We start from the raw sequence: 18,020 nt of genomic DNA, 5'->3' as shown, positions 1-18,020 counted from the left end.
TTGTCTCCGTGGGGATTGATACTGTCACTTGTCACTTTAGTGTGGGACATTCAGCAAAGGAATAACATCGCCATGGACACGCAGGTTGCAGACCGCTCACCAGGGAGATAACACAATCCACATTTAAATTGGACTCAGCCTTTTATAGTACAGTAACTTAGGCCAAGGCATAGAAATAGTGTCTTGTTGCCATGGTAACGCTACTTGCTGGATAAATCCCATGTTGTACAGCTCGTGAATGCACGAAGAAAACAGTCAAGGTCAAGATCAAGTTTCTTTGATAATTTAATAGCAAAAAGGGCAATTTATAAAATATTTTTGTCATTAACTCACTGCGCGATGCAATGCGAAGACGAACAGACAGCTGCTTTCTTTTGTCTCTACTTTATAATATACTCTATGTGACACATGTTATGAAGTCCATCCAAAACACTGGGCTTGTTAGCAGAAGTCTGCCGGCTACTGTAAAGGCAATAATGGAAAAGAAGCCAAAGGGTTAAGTGCAGTCATAGAAACGGCATGTTGGAGGAGTCTAAACATGGGAAGATAAGATGAAGGAATGTTCCAACAAGTTTGTATTGGCACTGGAAGACGTGTTTGGCGAGACCAGTGACTGTGATTCACAAACTTTTGACACCACCTCAGGAAATGTTTGGATCTTCAAGTGTAATCTGTATGACTAACTCATACCATGGTCTGGGGGGGAGGTATGAAATAGCCTATCAATAAAAAAGGAGGACTAGACCAAGGATAAATCAGGTCTAAACCAGGTCTAAAACAGGTCTAAACCAGGTCTAAACCAGGTCTAAACCAGGTCTAAACCAGGTCTAAACCAGGTCTAAACCAGGTCTAAACCAGGTCTAAACCAGGTCTAAACCAGGTCTAAATCAGGTCTTAACCAGGTCTAATCTACATCTAAAACAGGTCTAAACCGGGTCTAAACCAGGTCTAAATCAGGTCTTATCTACGTCTAAAACAGGTCTAAACCGGGTCTAAACCGGGTCTAATCTACGTCTAAAACAGGTCTAAACCGGGTCTAAACCACTAAACCAGGTGTAAACTAGGTCTAAACCAGGTCTAAACCACAAAGATACAATTTTAGACTTTCACCATTCAAAAGGAAAACACAAAAACTAGGCTGAAGCCAGGACTAAACCAATTTAAAGCCTCACTGCGTAACTTTTAGGTGGCGACACTTCACCTCCATGACTTAATGAAAATAGAAAGTTTTATACCATTTTTCAGAACCTTTTCGGAACATTTTATCCAAAGCAATACAGTTTCCATGGCGACAACCAGGAGGAGCAGATGTAGGCCCTTTTCCATGCCATAACTGTGTCGGGTTTGTGAAGATACAATCACAGTAAAGATGTGTGTTTTTCAAAGTTTTTAGTGCAGCAAAGACATGAATTACGATATTATTTGTGTTCATTTTTTAGCTACATGTGTACAAATCTGAACTACTATTGGCCTTTTCTATATTAAACTGTGAATACAACCAGTAGAAAGCAGCTTATGACATCCTGGGCCCATAGTTTGAAAACCCCTGACTGCTCTTTATAGCAACAAATTGGTTTCCCCCCTCGGTGTTACCAAGTTAAATTTTAAACACTCCCATGGACGGGTTGGAGGCTCTTCCTCAAAGATGAATTGTTTGCTGTTGATGTGTTGGCAGCCTAATCATTTAAAGATGTGTGCTGGTGCCAGAGGAGCTCATCCCTCACGCCCGGCTGGGTTTGGCTCAAAACAACAGCAGACCATGTGCACTTCATCAATAGTTCACCGGCTCCAAAGTGCTGCCGTTTTTCATACACACCTTTACCATATGATCCTGGTTAGCCCCTCAGTGGGACCATCTTTGTTTCATCAGCTCCATGATGTATGGTCTGCAGCAGCGGGTGGCTTATGGGCTCTACAGGAAGTCAAGAGGAAAAGTTCTCCTGGTAATCTCGGAAGACGTTTTTGTGTTGGTGTAGTATTTATAGTTTTAAATGTATATTGTCGTTTCTACTTGTGTTTCATTCGACCTAAGTAATGGATGGATGTAAATGTGTTCTTAATATACAAGAAAAGTAAAAAAAAATCACTTCTGGTCACTTATTCTGACTTTCACACACACATTCATACACCAATGTACGCAGACATTGGGGGTGAGTGGGTTAAGTGTCTTGCCCAAGGACACAACCATAACATTAATCCATGGGAGCTGGAATCGCACCGCCAACCTGTGAGTCAGTGGATCCGACCGCTCAACCAATGATGTTTACGTCGAGAGCGGGATTTGAACCGCCAACCTTCAGATCAATGCTTAAATTTTATTATGAAAGGGGGTAAACTCAAACTTTTGCTTTTTTTTCTTTGTAACAATGTAACAATTTGCACAAATAAAAAATAAAAGTAAATGTAAAAAACTGTGATAATGTATTCACTCAATCCAAAATCTGCCAGTTTACACCAACAACAAACATAAAAAAGTATGGGGTTAATTTGCTCAGTTCTTTATATCGATTTCAACAGGCTAATCAAGAAGTTCCAAACCTAGATACATGACGTTCGTGCTAGCAACGGCATCTGTACGGCATGCATAATTCATGTGCATGTGACTGACTAAATAAAAATCAAAAAGGTTGCGCAACTGGCATCAGATTAGAAACATACTTTGTGCTGATAGATCTAACCCACACAATATGAAAACTGCCCTGAAAATTCCATAGTAGACACTGCACTTAACAAAATGCTAAAATAGTCTGGACTCGGATGCATCTGCGATCATTTAGGAACCTAGGGGGTACACGCATTCGTCCGGGAATAGTAGTTGACTTTGCACTGTACTGATCACACAGTCTGAGCGGAGACGCGGTGATTGCGCACCAGACAGGAAATTAAGAGAGATAATGATAGGTCAGGCTGTCACACTGTACGTTTCTATGGCGATGGGTCCTGACAATGCCTGATCCTTTCCCGTTGGTAATCGAGCTGACAAGCGGAGACCAAAAGGTTTCTCCTGGATTCTCTGATGAGCTGGAAAAAGCGTGGGTCCTGTGACGGAGCTCTGCCTCTGGGCCTACTCCTGATGATTGGCAGGTAAGTTGACAAGTCTGACACAGCACTATGTCAGGGTTTTACAAGTGTTTAACAGCTATGGTATGTAAGACAAGCTGGCTGCGTGAGGAATTATGGGAAATATTACACATGAGAGACATTGATGAATCGCTGACATGTGTTAAGGTGTCTGGAAGATCATTAGTGAAGGCCCAGTGCTTTGGGGTATGCTCCTCTGAAATTCAGCAAGTTTTATACAGCTTTTAGGTACCAGTCAAAGCACACCTACAGACAGACTACAGCACACTAATGTCCATGAATGTAATACTCTGTCTACTCATAAACTCAGATTTTTGTGAATTCCACCCCAACCCAAACATTTCACAACACCTGTTTTGTCAAAACACAGAATTTCATTTGTTATTTATCATATTTTTGTTACAAAACATTTACAGGCTGTTTAGAACAACAACAAAAATACAATATCCAATTTATATGTCATTTCTTTAGTTTAATGAGAATCCTCTTGAAATTCCTCTCTCTTCTGATTGTTCCACAGTCCCAAATGGCCAAAGGTCCACCTGGTTTTGGTGCAGGGGGAGAATGGGTGGGGGAGGTACAAATAAATACATAGGGCAGGAAATTAAAACAAGAATTTTGATTACTCTAAATCCAGGTAATATTAAGTAGAAAGTAAGGTGTCCGTCATGGTTTCTCTCCGTATGATGCATACATATAATTATATGTGTGGAAGTCCAAAGTTCTTTTTTTAATTCAATAAAAAAGTTTAACAGTTGTCCACAGAATATAGCATAACTTTTGCTCCATGTCACGGTTCAGTTCATGCGGTAACTCTCCACGTTGGCAAATAGCGGAAGCTGTATTGTACAGTATATTTGTGTGCATCTAACACACTCCCAAACCCACACACTCTCTCCTCTGTCATTCACTCACACATGTGCACACTGGGTACAAAACACACAAAAGGCCAAGTGGTCGGTCACTGTGGTACAGTCTCTTGTAGCACATCAAGTGTCCATCAGGGGTCGACTTGGTTTATTTTGAAGTCATTTATCTCCCAATTTTGAAAAAGTGAAAAGAAAAATGTGGACAAATGAGAGGGTGTAATGGAACACGGAAGAGATAATGGAGACATGATCCCAGTGAAGACCTGAGGGAGTCAGGCCGCGGTGCACAGGTCACGTGGTCATGAAGCAGCCAAAAACAGTCTCCAGAGATGTGGCTACCTTCTTTGCCCTCTGACCTGTATCCTCGCCCGGACCCAATCATAATCCTCCTCCCCAGCAAGTGCCCTTTTGGATAACACACCTTCAATATGAAGATGGAAAATAACACATATGTGCATTTAGAAAGAGAAAGCAACAACATGTACCCGGGTTATTTTGTCCTTGTCTGGGTCAAAATACTTCTTCTGTTTCCTTTGACTGGATGTTTATGTTATTTTCATAAACTGGGGAGTGTCATTTCTGCCATGTTCACAGCAGATGGGTTTGAATCAGAAGGTTAAGGCAAACCACATGAGAACGCACATGCAAATCCATTAGACTCTGGAGGTGATGGTGAGGCATGGGGAAGGTTTTTGTTTCAAAAGCAAAACACACAAGTTCTTGTGGGATGAAAAAATCATGGTGAATAAAACTGAGCAAAAGCTGAAGCGTTGGTAGGAGAAAAGACTAGTCTGAGGCACTGCACGCCTTTCTTTGTGTCTAATTGGAAGAGATGGTGAGGCAGCTGGGGTTTCCCATGGCTCTCTCTGGCCCTGTTCAGTCCCGTTCAGCCCCTGGAGTCTGTCTGTTCTTAGACTGGATCAGTCTGTGTGTCCCACGGCTCACACTTGTACAGGGAGCGTCTGGTTCATCTGTAGTCTCATGTCCTGAATGCTACCAAGAATCTTCTTCTGGTGTCCAGCTAGCGTCACTCCTATCCGCAATAAGTCCCTGTGAGACAGAGAGAACAGGTGGCTTAGTGATAATGCACAGAAGTCAACAATTTCACTTTCACCTGAGAGCAAATATACACGATAACAGCCTAAACAGGGACAAACACTGGCCATAAATGTGCTTCTCGTGGGTAAGTCAACAGTACAGAGACTCTCATGTTAGTGGATGCTCGGGAACACAGAATATGTTCGTTGCTTGGCAGATGCGAAAGAGCTATAATGTCACTGGTAATGATTAACAGAGCAATTTGCCACTGACTCCACTCAGAGAGATGCCCTTTTACGGCTCATATTACACTATTTTCTGATCTATGTTATAATGTTTCCTCATCACAAATATACCTGGAGTTGTGTTTTGTTTCATTCATATGATTAACACACAAATGCTGCAATTTCAGGCTGAGTTCTTCTCTCAAACAGAAAACACTTTGTTCCACCTTGTGATGTCATGTGGTAATATAGAGAGTGCTCCAAATAGACTCACTAGAATAATTTGGATCATTTCAGCCCTAGCATTGCCAGTTTCTACTAAACAAAAGCTAAAAGAAAGCAGTTAACTTGAAAACTACTGCTTCATGACATCACAAGGTGGAACAGAGCATTTTGAGCTTTGGACATGTAGACAAAGATTTACTCAAATGTGTGAATGAAACAAAACCCACCTCCATGTATGTTTTTGATGAGGTGGCAGCATAATAACACGGCTTAAAGCTCAAAAGAGTACATTCTGCGTAATATAAGACCATTAATTTGTTACTGTCAAAAGATTAATTTTAAGTACATTTCTAATCATATCGTGTCAATGTCGACCTCACAAAAGTGTCTTGAAATGTGGCCTATTACATACAACCTTGACATACAGTTAATATTACTACACCGGTAAAATGCCATGGGAGAGGGCACCTACACTGGGAGTCATTAGTCAGACAACACAATCTAATCACCAAGGCTTTGTTTGGTTTAACACCGCGCTTTTCCGCTCACTTGTTTGATTTCCCCCGTTGATAGTGAAGCAAAAAAGCGTCTGGCGTCTGGGCCCTGCGATTAACTGATTGTTGGTTCTCTGCCACAGTCTGCGTCCTTCCCATTCATCCACGCACACACTGTATAATCTAATATTACACGTGATTACCATGGACTTCCTCAATGACTGCCTATCTTTCAATGTGGGCACTTAAACACGGACAAACATAAGCCAGTGCCAGTTCGAGCATTCATATTCCATCTGCATATTCACCCTCTCAAAAAGCCAACAATAATAATAAATACTTTTTTAAGCGTCCCCCATCAGTGCGGCGATGGAGGATGAAATGATAATAAATGGGGACTATTAGAGGAATTACTGGCCATTAAGGGCAGCAGAGAGCCACAGTACAGCACACCTGTCAGACTGCTCAAATTGAAACAAATTACCCCCGCCTCCGCCGCCTATTATGCAGCTAATGAGGAAGATTTATTTATCATTATCGTCCTAATTCATTCATTTGATCATCACCGGCCCGCAATTTCGTCCAAAGATTCCATTACATCATTTCCTGTTTGTAAACACGCATGGAGGCCCAAGGTCGACCAGTGACCACAGTTTAAGGAACCTGCTCAATGATTAGTGTTGATTAGGACTTGTTAGCTGGTGCAGCAGGTGATATTAGCCTCATCCTTATTGCATAAACCTTTTCCATTGCAGAGGAAATGTGATTTGCATGCTCCTTGGCATTCCCTCTCTTGTTATTCTTGGCTGCCAGAGTAACATTATTGGAGTTCTTTACAACCTCCTCCGGATAAACATTTGCTGGGGCAATGCTCTGTGTAATTACTATGTAAAAGCTTTTAATTAAACTAAAATATTGTGCCGCAGAATCTTAAAAAAAAAACATTTCTTGTGATCCGTGTCAACAGAGCATCCCGATCTCAATTCTAATTGCAGAGGTTTTATACCAGATGCCCTTCCAGACACAAGCCTACCCCTTAGTTCCTCAGACCTATAGCAACTTGTGGCCCTTATGGCTGGATTCCCTGTGTATTAAAATGTCATCATCCGTTTTAATTTAGCATACACATTTCTAATTCCCACAAGGTCAATCTATATAAGTCTAATTTGAGTCCATCACTCCAGGCCTGATTATATGCACCCCCTCTCAGACTCACTCTGCTGTCATCTGGGCCACCAGGTCGAACGACGCAAATCCGGCGTTGACGAAGTTGTCACGGTAGCGGCTCATCTTGATGGCGTCCAGCCAGTCCCCCACAGTGGTGAAAGTGGTATAGTCAGGCACACAGCGGTCAAGCAAGGGCTGAGAGACCCTACAATTAATAAGGGAGGGGAGGGGGAGAGAGAGAAAGAGAGAGGGTTAGGGTCTTGTGTCTCTGCCAGGCCAACCTCGCACCCAAACGCCCCAGCTGAGTGCCACCTCTCCCCCTCTCCTCTCCCCCTCCTCCTCTGGTCTCCCTGTGTAAGGAGCTGTGTGCAGGGGGCAGGGCAGGGTGGGTAGGGGTCACTGTGGGGACTGGCTGGAGGCTTGGCTTGGAGTTATTCATTCATTTCATACAGATGGACAGCTTTAGATTTCACATGCACCAATAAAACACCAACAAAATGTATAGAAATGGCTTCCGTTCATAGCATTCTGATGGGACAAAATGATTTATACTCCACATTTTCATCTAAATGGAACGACATTTGGCCACCGCTTCTTCAAAATGTGAAAATGTGTGTGCTATGTAAACACAGATGTCTGCGTGTGGCTGCCTTATGTGTGGGAAAAATGTTGACTCAGCGACCAGACCAGAGAATGATAGCAACAAATGGGCGGCCTGCTTGGATGTCGACACACTTCATGATTTATGCGATGGGATAGTGAATTTAAATTTAACTAAGATTGTAAACCGCTATCACTATTTTAAAGTGTTGGCTTTTCGCACACCTGTTGACAAGCGTAAAAGACCATTCCATAAAATCTACTTTGATCAAGGCTGCAGATAGCGAGGCCACCGTGCGAGTTTTAATAAGTCTGGGTTGCACGCTATGGAGCAAAGCAGAGTGGGTGAAGCGCGTATATAGGCATGAGGGTGACCCGGAGGTGTCTACTGAACCAGGGAGTAGAAAGAGCAGCACTGTCTCTCTGCTGTGCTCTGCTGATCCTGTCATCCTTTTTTGATGGCATTAGATTCATTAACAATTTAAAGAGAAAGACCAGGGGAAAAAAGAAAAATCCAAAAAAAGAGCCCGTGCTTTAATAAGAGTGATACAGAGGCTCCATTGAGTGGTGTAGATGGAGTGATTTTTAATAAGGGCTGTGCTGGGGAGACCCTGGCCCCCGGGCTGTTGTTAACGCACAACTCTGGCTTGTCTTAATGGAGCATTGTTAGGCATCTTTCTATAAAGCGCACTTCAAAAGAGTCCAGACAGTTGCTGGCCACATGTGAGCCTGGAGCGGCAGAACAGGGAGGGGAGCACACATGTACAGGGATTCAAGGTCAAGAGCTTTAGAGGATCTTGTGTGAGAATAGTGTAGGAGCATGAACATTGCCGTGTACGTAACTCATTTATGACATTCAGTTTGCAGTGATTTCCTCTCATTAAAAAAAAATCCTCTAAATACTGTACATCTGCCTTTAATTATTTCATGTCCTGATCTTTAACTGAAGGTGTATAATGTATTTTTTCTTGTGCCTGATCAGCCGCCTCTTTGTCTCCATAGAGATGTCATTGCTTTGCCTGGAATGTTTCACAATACGGAGTTAAATGTACATATCTCCTTGGAAACAAGCAAGTGACGTAACCAGGCTATGTTAAAGATCAGCTCTTTATGAAGTCGACTAAAAATGCATGTTTTTCCAAGGTATTTTTGAACTATAAAACCACTGTGCAATTCAATAAAAGCAAGACAAGTTTTCCTTCAATACTATGTAACATTCCAGGCAAAGCAACAACATCCCCAAGGTGAAAAGTTACATTGTGAACCTTTATAATACAAAAAGTCTAGCTCTGCGGTAAATGCTACTAGCCACAAGACCTAGACGTTTCAAATAAATTAGGAATACATATGAAGATCGATGCCAAAAGTAAATGTTTAGCTTCTATCTAAAATGTGTATCTTTCAAAGCGCTCTAATAATCTGTATATTCTATGCGTGTGCACTTCCAACAGCAGTCGGGGCCTTTCAGCGGGAGGCCATCTCTCTGCTGGCCCGTTTAAAATCTTGTTAGAGGCTAATTAAAAGGCGCTACCATCTCTTTTTTGCATCGCCTTAATCGAACTAATTAACTGCAAGCCTAATCTTCCAAGAACGTCACTCCGGCAGCCAACCGAGACCCCCGCTTTCCTCTTGAGCCTGTGCCAGGATTGTCTGGAGCCCTCCCCTAAGACACCAAGACCCGGGCGGCATGATGGGTAGGTAGGTCAACTGCCTCTAATTCAGTCTACAACCCCTCCACTTCATCCCAGTTCGTAACAACTTGCAATTTGAAGAGTATAATGGAAGATTTCATATAAACTTTTGGAGTTGTATAATTACATATATAATGCTGCGGACAATTACCTTACAAAATCAATATTAGCTTTAACTTAAAAAGCTCTCTGTCCAAATCTGTCACCTTGGTTTACCACAGTTTTGATAAATACTGACCAACGTAGGCAAAAAAAAATCCCATATTGTTCCGGAGATGCTTTAACTGTCTCGCCGCTACAATTTATAACGCATTCATTGTAATTGGATATAATAGTACTTAATGTTGTTTTCTATCTAGCATCTCAACAGGATAAACACGCCTGGAGTTTTAAATGCCTCAGTCTAATTAAAGTGAGAGTGCACCATTTGTCACGCTATATATTTCCTGGTCTATATTTAGCTGTATAAGATCGTAGCAAACTTACCCGGTGGATTGTGTGCTGTTGGTGACCACTTTGAGGCTGGCCGCGTTGCGAATGAGTTTGTCCAGTGTGGCCACGATCTGGGTGAACTTGGGTCGTAAGTTCCTCTCTTTGACCCAGCAGTCCAACATGAGCTGGTGCAGTGCTGTGGGACAGTCCATAGGAGGAGGCAGTCGATAGTCCTGCTCCACTGCGTTTATCACCTGGGAGGGAGGATAGGAATCACAATCAATTTGCTTGGCTGGAAATAGTAGGGACAAGGACGGGACTGTACTGAAAATAAAATACGGAACGAGTTATATAAGAAAGAAGTGAGTAAACGTGTTTTCTACTGCAAATTTTAGGGTGGCGTGAATTCAGAATGCAGTTTTATTAGTTTAGATTTAATTACTTAGACAGGATTCAGGGCATATTCTGCAATGCAATATGTATTTTTTTCTTCAAGCAAAAAGGCAACAGGCCAGGGTAAGACTTGTTTTTGTCTTTTCAAATGCAATTTCCTTACACGACTAGAAGACACGGCAGTTAGAAATATTTTGAAGTAAAAAAAAAAATGTGGCCATGCAATGAAATTCACTGTTCTAAATGCAGTAGCCGTTATTAAGTGCACTATGTACTTTTTTTTTTTCTGGTGTTGAGTACATCACTTGCTTGTGTTGTCGGGAATGTTCCACAGTATGGCATTAAACTCATTTATCATCTTGGCGACGAGCAGGTGATGCTACCAGACCAAGTTACAGGCCACCCCAAAGAATGCTGGTTATTCAAGTTATTTTTCGGCAGCAAAAGCAATCCCATGGAAACACGCAACAGGCAGACTCCTCGCCGGAAAAAAAAGTTACATAGCGCACTTTTAATTTTACAGCTAAACACAACAAAAACTTACATCCTGATTGCTCATGTCCCAATATGGCCGCTCGCCGTACGACATGACTTCCCACATGACGATACCGTAGCTCCACACGTCACTGGCGGAGGTGAACTTCCTATAAGCGATGGCCTCGGGAGCGGTCCAGCGGATGGGGATCTTGCCTCCCTGTGGATATGCGAATGAGTAGGTGAGCATGAAATACTGGAGGGATGGAGCACGGACACGGATCACATACACACATGAGAGGGAAGAGAGAGGGTAAGTCAAGGAAACACAAGGGTCCACTCACAAGGTTAGTACAAAACATGGTATGAGCATATGGACAAATATATGGACTATACAGCTTAGCGTTACACAGTATGTACACGGCATGGTATTCTTATAGGAATACCATGACTACAAGATAGTTTCTTCTAAACATTTATAGGAGTTAGTCGAGCAGGGGACAGAGGTAGCTATTTCAAACTACAAAACTGCTTGGAGATGAAGTGCGTTCATAAAATCTAAAGCTGAAAACTTTTTGAGAGGTAAGGTCGTAACCATGGCAGTAGCAATAGCAGGAATAGTAATAGCAAGTACTTTTGTGTGTACATGAGTAGCATTTCTTCAGTACTTTTACTTGAGTATTAGGTACATGTTTATTAGTCTTCATAAAGCTAAAATTAAGACTTAAATCATAAATCATAAATATGAATCGGGCTTAGTAACATTTTAATTAAGAGGTCAGTGTTAGGAGTTAGGGCATTAATTAAGTAGTTACTAAGTCGGAATCATTTTTAATTAACATAACTGGTTCATTATGAATTCTAGTCTCTTCTTTCCTGCCTCTGATAAAACACATGTTATGATTCTTGTTAATTCCCGGGTGTGACTCACCAGAGAGCTTGTGTAAGTTGGGTCCGTGGGGTCGTCCTCCAGGAAGCGCGACAGGCCGAAGTCGGACACCTTACACACCAGGTTACTGTTGACCAGGATGTTGCGCGCTGCCAGGTCTCTGTGCACGTAGTTCATATCTGACAGGTACTTCATGCCCGCCGCAATGCCACGCAGCATGCCCACCAGCTGGATCACAGTGAACTGACCGTCGTTCAACTGTAAAGGGAGGAAACAACACACTCAGATTTGGCAACGTGCACTACTTTTTATTGCAGTGTTAGTAATCCGTTCTGGGGAAGTCACAGATTTCAGAGAAAAGAATTACTCATCTAATACCACATTAGAAAGTGAAAAACAAAGGATTACATTATTTAACCCCTGATGTAGATGTTTCATTGTCCTGTTTAAAGCACATAAAGTGTAGAACAAATATAATTTAAAACTTATCCATGGTTTCTTATAGTGAAGTTAATCGTAATTGTAATCGAATATTTTGCGGTTGTTTTTTTAGCGACTTATCTACTAAACATTACAGATTTAACCTTGAAAAGGAGGTAAAGCGCTGGGAGAGACATTCACCCAATCGCCTTAGTCACAAGAAAGCACAAACGTACCCTCAAGAATGAGTCGAGCGCTCCATTCTCCATAAACTCCGTGACGATCATGACCGGCCTGCTCTTGGTGACCACTCCCTCCAGTCGGATTATATTGGGGTGGTCAAACTGTCCCATGATGGAGGCTTCAGACAGGAAGTCCCTCCTCTGCCGGTCCGTGTAGCCAACTTTCAGAGTCTTGATGGCTACGATGATTTCCCTACGTCCCGGCAGCTTGAGACGACCACGACACACCTCTCCGAACTCCCCTGTGATACAGCCCATGTGGGACAGGCAGAGGAACGATGGACAGACAGACAGAGACAAAGAGAGGGAGAAGGAGAGAGGCCATGAGGGAAAAAAGTGGAGGAGAGTGGGGGAAGAGAGGGGACAGTTAACTGGTTAGAACCAAGGAGCAAGGGACGGGCTAGCAAAAGGTGGGGTGGCTTTCAAAGGGGGTAGAGGAAGGACTGCAAATAAGCCTAGGCCACTGTCAACAGGATGATGGGTGCTAGCATGGGGACAAACATAATGTGCGCTGGGTGCTGTTAGGCTATGATTAAGTAATAAAAAACGACTGGCATGAAGCGTAATGATGGCAGGTGGGAGCATGGCAAAAGCATGAAAAAAAAAAAACTAATACAATAATATAAAAACAAAGGAGGAAGGGGGGGAAAGGGGGATGGATGGTCTAAGCTTCAGATTGGCTGAAGTAGCGAGCGCATGAGGAAGAAAGAGGTGGAGAGAGCAGCTTGGGGGCAGGGGAGGACATTTTGCGTTGAGAGTCTACAACCAAGCGTGTGCCAAAACGTGAAAAGATAAGGAAATGGTGACAATATGGATATGGAAGTTGTGATGGAGTGATAATGGGTGGAGTGATTGAGGGAGGGGCAGAGCAGAGAGAGGAGGGACAAGGGGGAAGGAAAGGGGTTGAGGACTTGTCACTTTTTAAGGCGATTGCTGGGAAGCGACGGGCTTTTCAAGCAGTAGTAGCCTCAGCGGTAGAAGAGGTAGTAGGTTGTCGCAGTAGAAGTAGTAGCAGTAGCAGAAGTATTGGTAGTAGCAGAAGTAGCAGGGTTCTCCCATCTCTGCCTTCAAAATGGCCTCAGATACAATTCTAACAACTCAACCCTGCAGCTTATGAGCAGAAATATGATTCAATAATTATATACTATATGTAAAACTGTATACAAAAGATAAATCACTGACTACATCATCAAAGTTACTTTAAAAAGGGACACACCCACATTGTGCACAAAATAAAAGTGTTCCCATGTTTTCCGTTCACTTTTGTGGGTGAGAACAGAGTCAGCCAATCCTGGAAGAGCGTGCATCTGATGGGTTCAAACTGATTATGTTTATTTAAAGGCTTTTGCATTGCTGTGGGGTGTTTATGAATACACCCATATCTTTGGAGAACATCCATGTACATCATCAAGTAAGTAAGTAAGCAGATTTACTCACTGCGGTGGCTATAAGTGCCCTGAAAATACAACCTTTTGGGGATTAAAAACACATTTTATTTCTGAAATGTTTCTAGATAATTATGTTTCAGTTTGATCTAAAGTAAATCATCACTATACATTGACTGTAATTGCAGATCATTATTGGTTACGGTTATGCACTGGCTTCTCATTCCAGGATTGGACTCTACTTTAGGGTGTAAAAACAAGTGTTCAACACATAAGGAAAAGTACTATATACTATGCAAAACGCATAGTATCAAAGGGATGCTACAACTGGGAATCAGGCTAACTCAAACTACACATCTAGCACACTAACCACATGACAGTGTCTATTTGGGGAGTCTTAGCAGGTGACAGGTGAAGGTATAGAGGAAGGGGCGAGATGAGCTAGCGATGAATTGAATCAAAGTACCGCTTGGTGTGAAGTCCTCTAACGGAATGGCCTGGAGGTGACTAGCAGCCTTCCCCCTGTAGCTCAGGAGCTTGGGTGGGTTACCTGCGCCGATGACCTCCTCGATCTTCACGCAGGAAACATCGATCTCCTTGGCGAACTCGCGCACTGCTTCATTGGGGTCCTCGTAGGTGAAGGGGTCGATGTAGACTTTCATGCCCGGCGTTACTATGGGGGATTCAGTAGCGAGAATTGGGGAAAGTGAATCGATGCGGCCAGACAAAACTTGATGATCTAACACCAGATATACATCCCAGTTAACATTCTGCAGCGGCATTTGCATACAGTTAATAACATCGAGCACAATGTCAGAGGTGGAAGGTAACAAACTTGTCATACTTGTTGTTTGAAGTGTCGTCATCATTGTGGTAGTAACAACAATATAGTAGTAGAGCACTAGTACCAGCAGCAACTGTAGTAGCATCATTAGTACAAAGCCAAGTGGGTTATTTTGATGATAAATGCCATTATCTTCCATCTCTTTACATTGCCGTGTTTATTAATTAGTAAAATGCATTTGAATAAAGACCATGCTTGTATAGAGTTGCTGTACACAAACAGCACTTTTCAGCTCAGAGACTTACTGTATTGCTGCAGTTTTTCTGTGTACTCTGACTCGGAGCCATTCCTTTGCTTCCTGTTGAGACGTTTGGAAACACAAAATGAGTGATTTTGACTCCGCACAGTACGGTACAAAAAATACAAGTGAAGTCTAATTTTTGCAGTGTTCGAACAGCACAATGAAACACAATGGGACTTTTGCATGGAAGGATAATAGGCTGCGTCACTGTCTGGTTGTATAAAGATTTCTATGATGAATTTGAGTAAAATAAGTAATTATGTCTCTAAGTAAAAGCTGTTTAGAGACATAACTCTCTAAACAGCTAAATAAGCAGTTTTCGGGGTTTCAATACAGTGTTGATTCCATTGAATACAATAACGTATCTAATTTGTCATTCTTACATATGAACTGGGCAAGGGTGCAGCAGCAGTGATATGGGGGCGGGTTGTAGAAATTACATGTTAATGCGCTGCTTTGTTGTCTAACCACTATCCAGGGCAATAATACCCGACGGTGCATTAGCATCTCATTTCAAATTCTAATTTAGTTTCCGTAAAAATATGCCGATTCTGTGTTTTGTATTATTACTATTCCGTCTATGGCAGTCCAGATGAGGATAGCGGCTATGCTAACACCCTCTGAGAGACACAAGAAATGTAAGGGAAGAGAAGGAAATTATTATTCAGTGTTGCATGACCGCAGTCCACGCTTGTCAGCCACACTGTCTGGACGGGTGTTTGGAGAGGACCCAGTGGGTACTATTGTATACGCATAAGGTAGACACACACACACACACGCACAAAAGAGGGCTATAGGAAAGAAGTTATTAGCTGATGCGATGTCAATTTTTGGAGTTGCATTTTCTGTCAATAGAGCAGTGGACAGGGCAGCATCTGGGCTCATTGTGGTTGGGGAACAGTTGATTGTGAGCGCAGGCAGATGAGGGCGAACCTATCAGGCGCAAACATCTGCTCCTCCATGCTGTGTCCGCTCAGCAATGACTAAGTATTTTGGCCAAAGATGACAGCTATTCACAGATTCTTAGAGCTAATCTGCTATTCAGAGGATTCACAAAGGACAACGCAACCCGCTAAAAGGTTTTTTGTAACGTGATTGGGGTACAGTTGACAGTGATGCTAAAATATTAAACATTTTTTCGTTTCGTCCTAACAGGCTTATTCAATTGGTTTGGCACTGTGCGTGGATGTGCACATGTTTTTTTTTTACCTGAGGCAGACGATGGCAATGACTACTACAGCAATGATAAAGACAAAGGTAGCAGTGATTGATCCAACAATGAGAGGCCACAGCTCTTGCCAAGTCTTAGGTGGATCAGCTGAAAAAAGAAGAAAATGTATTAAATATGGAATAAAAATTGAATACAAATTTCAAAATAGAATACAGCTAAAAGACATATTTAATGGGAAAAATATTAATACTTGAAGACCTTATATTATGCAAAATTGACTCTTGTGAGTTTTTAGTCATGTTATAATGTTGTTACCTCCTCAAAAACATACCTGAAGTTGCATTTTGTTTCATTCGCACATGTTTGAGTAATATTGTATTATTAGTCTGTCTACATCTCCAAAGATCAAAATGTTCTGTTCCAAGTGATAGTTTTCAAGTTAACAGCTATCTTTTTACCTTTTGTTCAGTAAAGATTGGCAAGTCCAGGGCTGAAATCATCCAAATGATTCTAGTGAAGGTGTATGAAGTTTAAAAACACAGTGGAGCACTTCCTGTATTACCACATGACATCACAAGGTGCAAGAACTCTAGGCCTCTAAAGCCTAAAAGCCTAAAAGTGCAGGATTATTGTGTTAAACGTGTGAATGAAACAAAACCCAACTCTGGATATGTTTTTGATGAGGAAACAACATTATAACATAGATCAGAAAATGGCATAATATCGGCTCTTTAAATACATCTGAAGAATATTTACAGTGTGTCTTGTGTATTTGTAATTTGCGGAGCTCTCTTACCACATGAATAATGATATTTAGGGATTAATAAACTCCAAGTAGGTTGAGTAAAAGTTAAAGAAGTTTTCCATCTCTTCCCAAAATTCCTATGTTTTTTTAATCACAATATTTCTTGCATAATTGAAATCATTACTGAGGCTCCATATCTGAGGTCTCATCAATTTTAAAATGAATTGATAGATATCTGCTCTTAAATAATGCAGTTCATAAGATGTCATTGCATAGTAATGACTACAGATAATGAGCTGTCTGAATATTTTCTTAACCTTTTGGGGGGCAGAGCAGTTTATGATTAAAGGCAATGCTTTGGGTCAAAAGCGCTTCTTTGCAGATCCCAAATATCCATGTATAAATAATGCATACTTTGGAGGTTTGTGCTGAAGTCTGCTGGACTGCTGTACCGGCCGTAGCCCGCCACAGTGCGAGCTCGGACTTGGACTACATAGGGAGTGCCCGCTTTGAGGCCTTCGATGCGAGCGTTGCTTCTTTGAGCGGTCATGGTGTGGGCAATGGCCTCTCCTTGATCCTAGAAAAAAGTAGAAAGTAAAAGTAAAATATTAGATCGTGCCAACAGATCTCGAGTTCACAAGTTTTACAGCACAATAGATCAGATTATTGTAATGTCCTCAAATGTATCTGTCTTGCACTCATTCAGTTTGAGGGGTTTTTACTTCTTAAAAACCTTTCGAAAAGAATTATTTACTGTGAGTGTGCTCGCCTATCCACAGATCTGACCAGTAACTTAGCCTGGTGTCATCAGTTGCTTGTCTCCATTGAGACAGATATGTTAAATGTGATGCTGTGGAACATTTCAGACAAAGAAAACATATTTTCATGAGAAACAGAAGAAAAATTTAGTAGAAAAATTCCTTAGTGCATCTTTAAAATTTAAATTATTTTCTGATCTATGTTATAATGTTATTTCCTCATCAAAAACAGACCTGGAGTTGTTTTGTTCATTCACACATGTCACACAAAAATCCTGCATATTTAGGTTCATCTCTCAAACAGAAAACACTCTGTTCCACTTTGTGATGTCATGTGGTAATACAGGAAGTGGTTCACTGTGTTTTTAAACTCCACACACCTTCACTAGAATCATCTGGATCATTTCAGCCATCTTTACTGAATAAAACGTAAAAGGTAGCTGTTAACTTAAAAACTACCACTTCATGACATCACAAGGTGGAACAGAGCATTTTGATGTTTGGAGATGTAAACAGACAAATAGTAACTCAATCATGTGAATGAAACAAAACGCAACTCAACTCGAGGTACATTATAACATGATTTAAAGCTCACAAGAGACAATTTAATGTAATATAGGGCTTTAAATTGAAATAA

At 41.6% G+C, this 18,020-nt stretch overlaps 1 protein-coding gene across 8 annotated transcripts in view; it reads right to left on the bottom strand.

Moving 5' to 3' along the window:
* Positions 1–3,435: 3,435 nt before the first annotated feature.
* LOC117393984 (ephrin type-B receptor 3-like) overlaps positions 3,436–18,020 on the bottom strand; it is a 58,218-nt gene continuing 43,633 nt past the window's right edge. The window contains exons 7-16 of one of the 8 annotated variants that reach the window (XM_033991966.2): positions 17,040–17,202; positions 15,919–16,027; positions 14,714–14,766; positions 14,091–14,363; positions 12,234–12,481; positions 11,620–11,835; positions 10,759–10,908; positions 9,876–10,075; positions 7,148–7,303; positions 3,436–5,000 (exon numbers count right to left, since the gene is read on the bottom strand). In XM_033991966.2, the coding sequence (XP_033847857.1) occupies positions 4,892–5,000; positions 7,148–7,303; positions 9,876–10,075; positions 10,759–10,908; positions 11,620–11,835; positions 12,234–12,481; positions 14,091–14,363; positions 14,714–14,766; positions 15,919–16,027; positions 17,040–17,202 (1,677 nt within the window). In that variant the 3' untranslated portion in view covers positions 3,436–4,891. The remainder of the gene's footprint in view (positions 5,001–7,147; positions 7,304–9,875; positions 10,076–10,758; positions 10,909–11,619; positions 11,836–12,233; positions 12,482–14,090; positions 14,364–14,713; positions 14,767–15,918; positions 16,028–17,039; positions 17,203–18,020) is intronic. The other 7 variants (XM_033991970.2, XM_033991969.2, XM_033991973.2 and 4 more) reach the window with 7 other exon arrangements.

This window comes from Periophthalmus magnuspinnatus, chromosome 4 (genome assembly GCF_009829125.3).
Source record: "Periophthalmus magnuspinnatus isolate fPerMag1 chromosome 4, fPerMag1.2.pri, whole genome shotgun sequence".
Classification (NCBI taxonomy): domain Eukaryota; kingdom Metazoa; phylum Chordata; class Actinopteri; order Gobiiformes; family Gobiidae; genus Periophthalmus; species Periophthalmus magnuspinnatus.
This window is presented reverse-complemented; position numbering and strand designations above follow the sequence as displayed.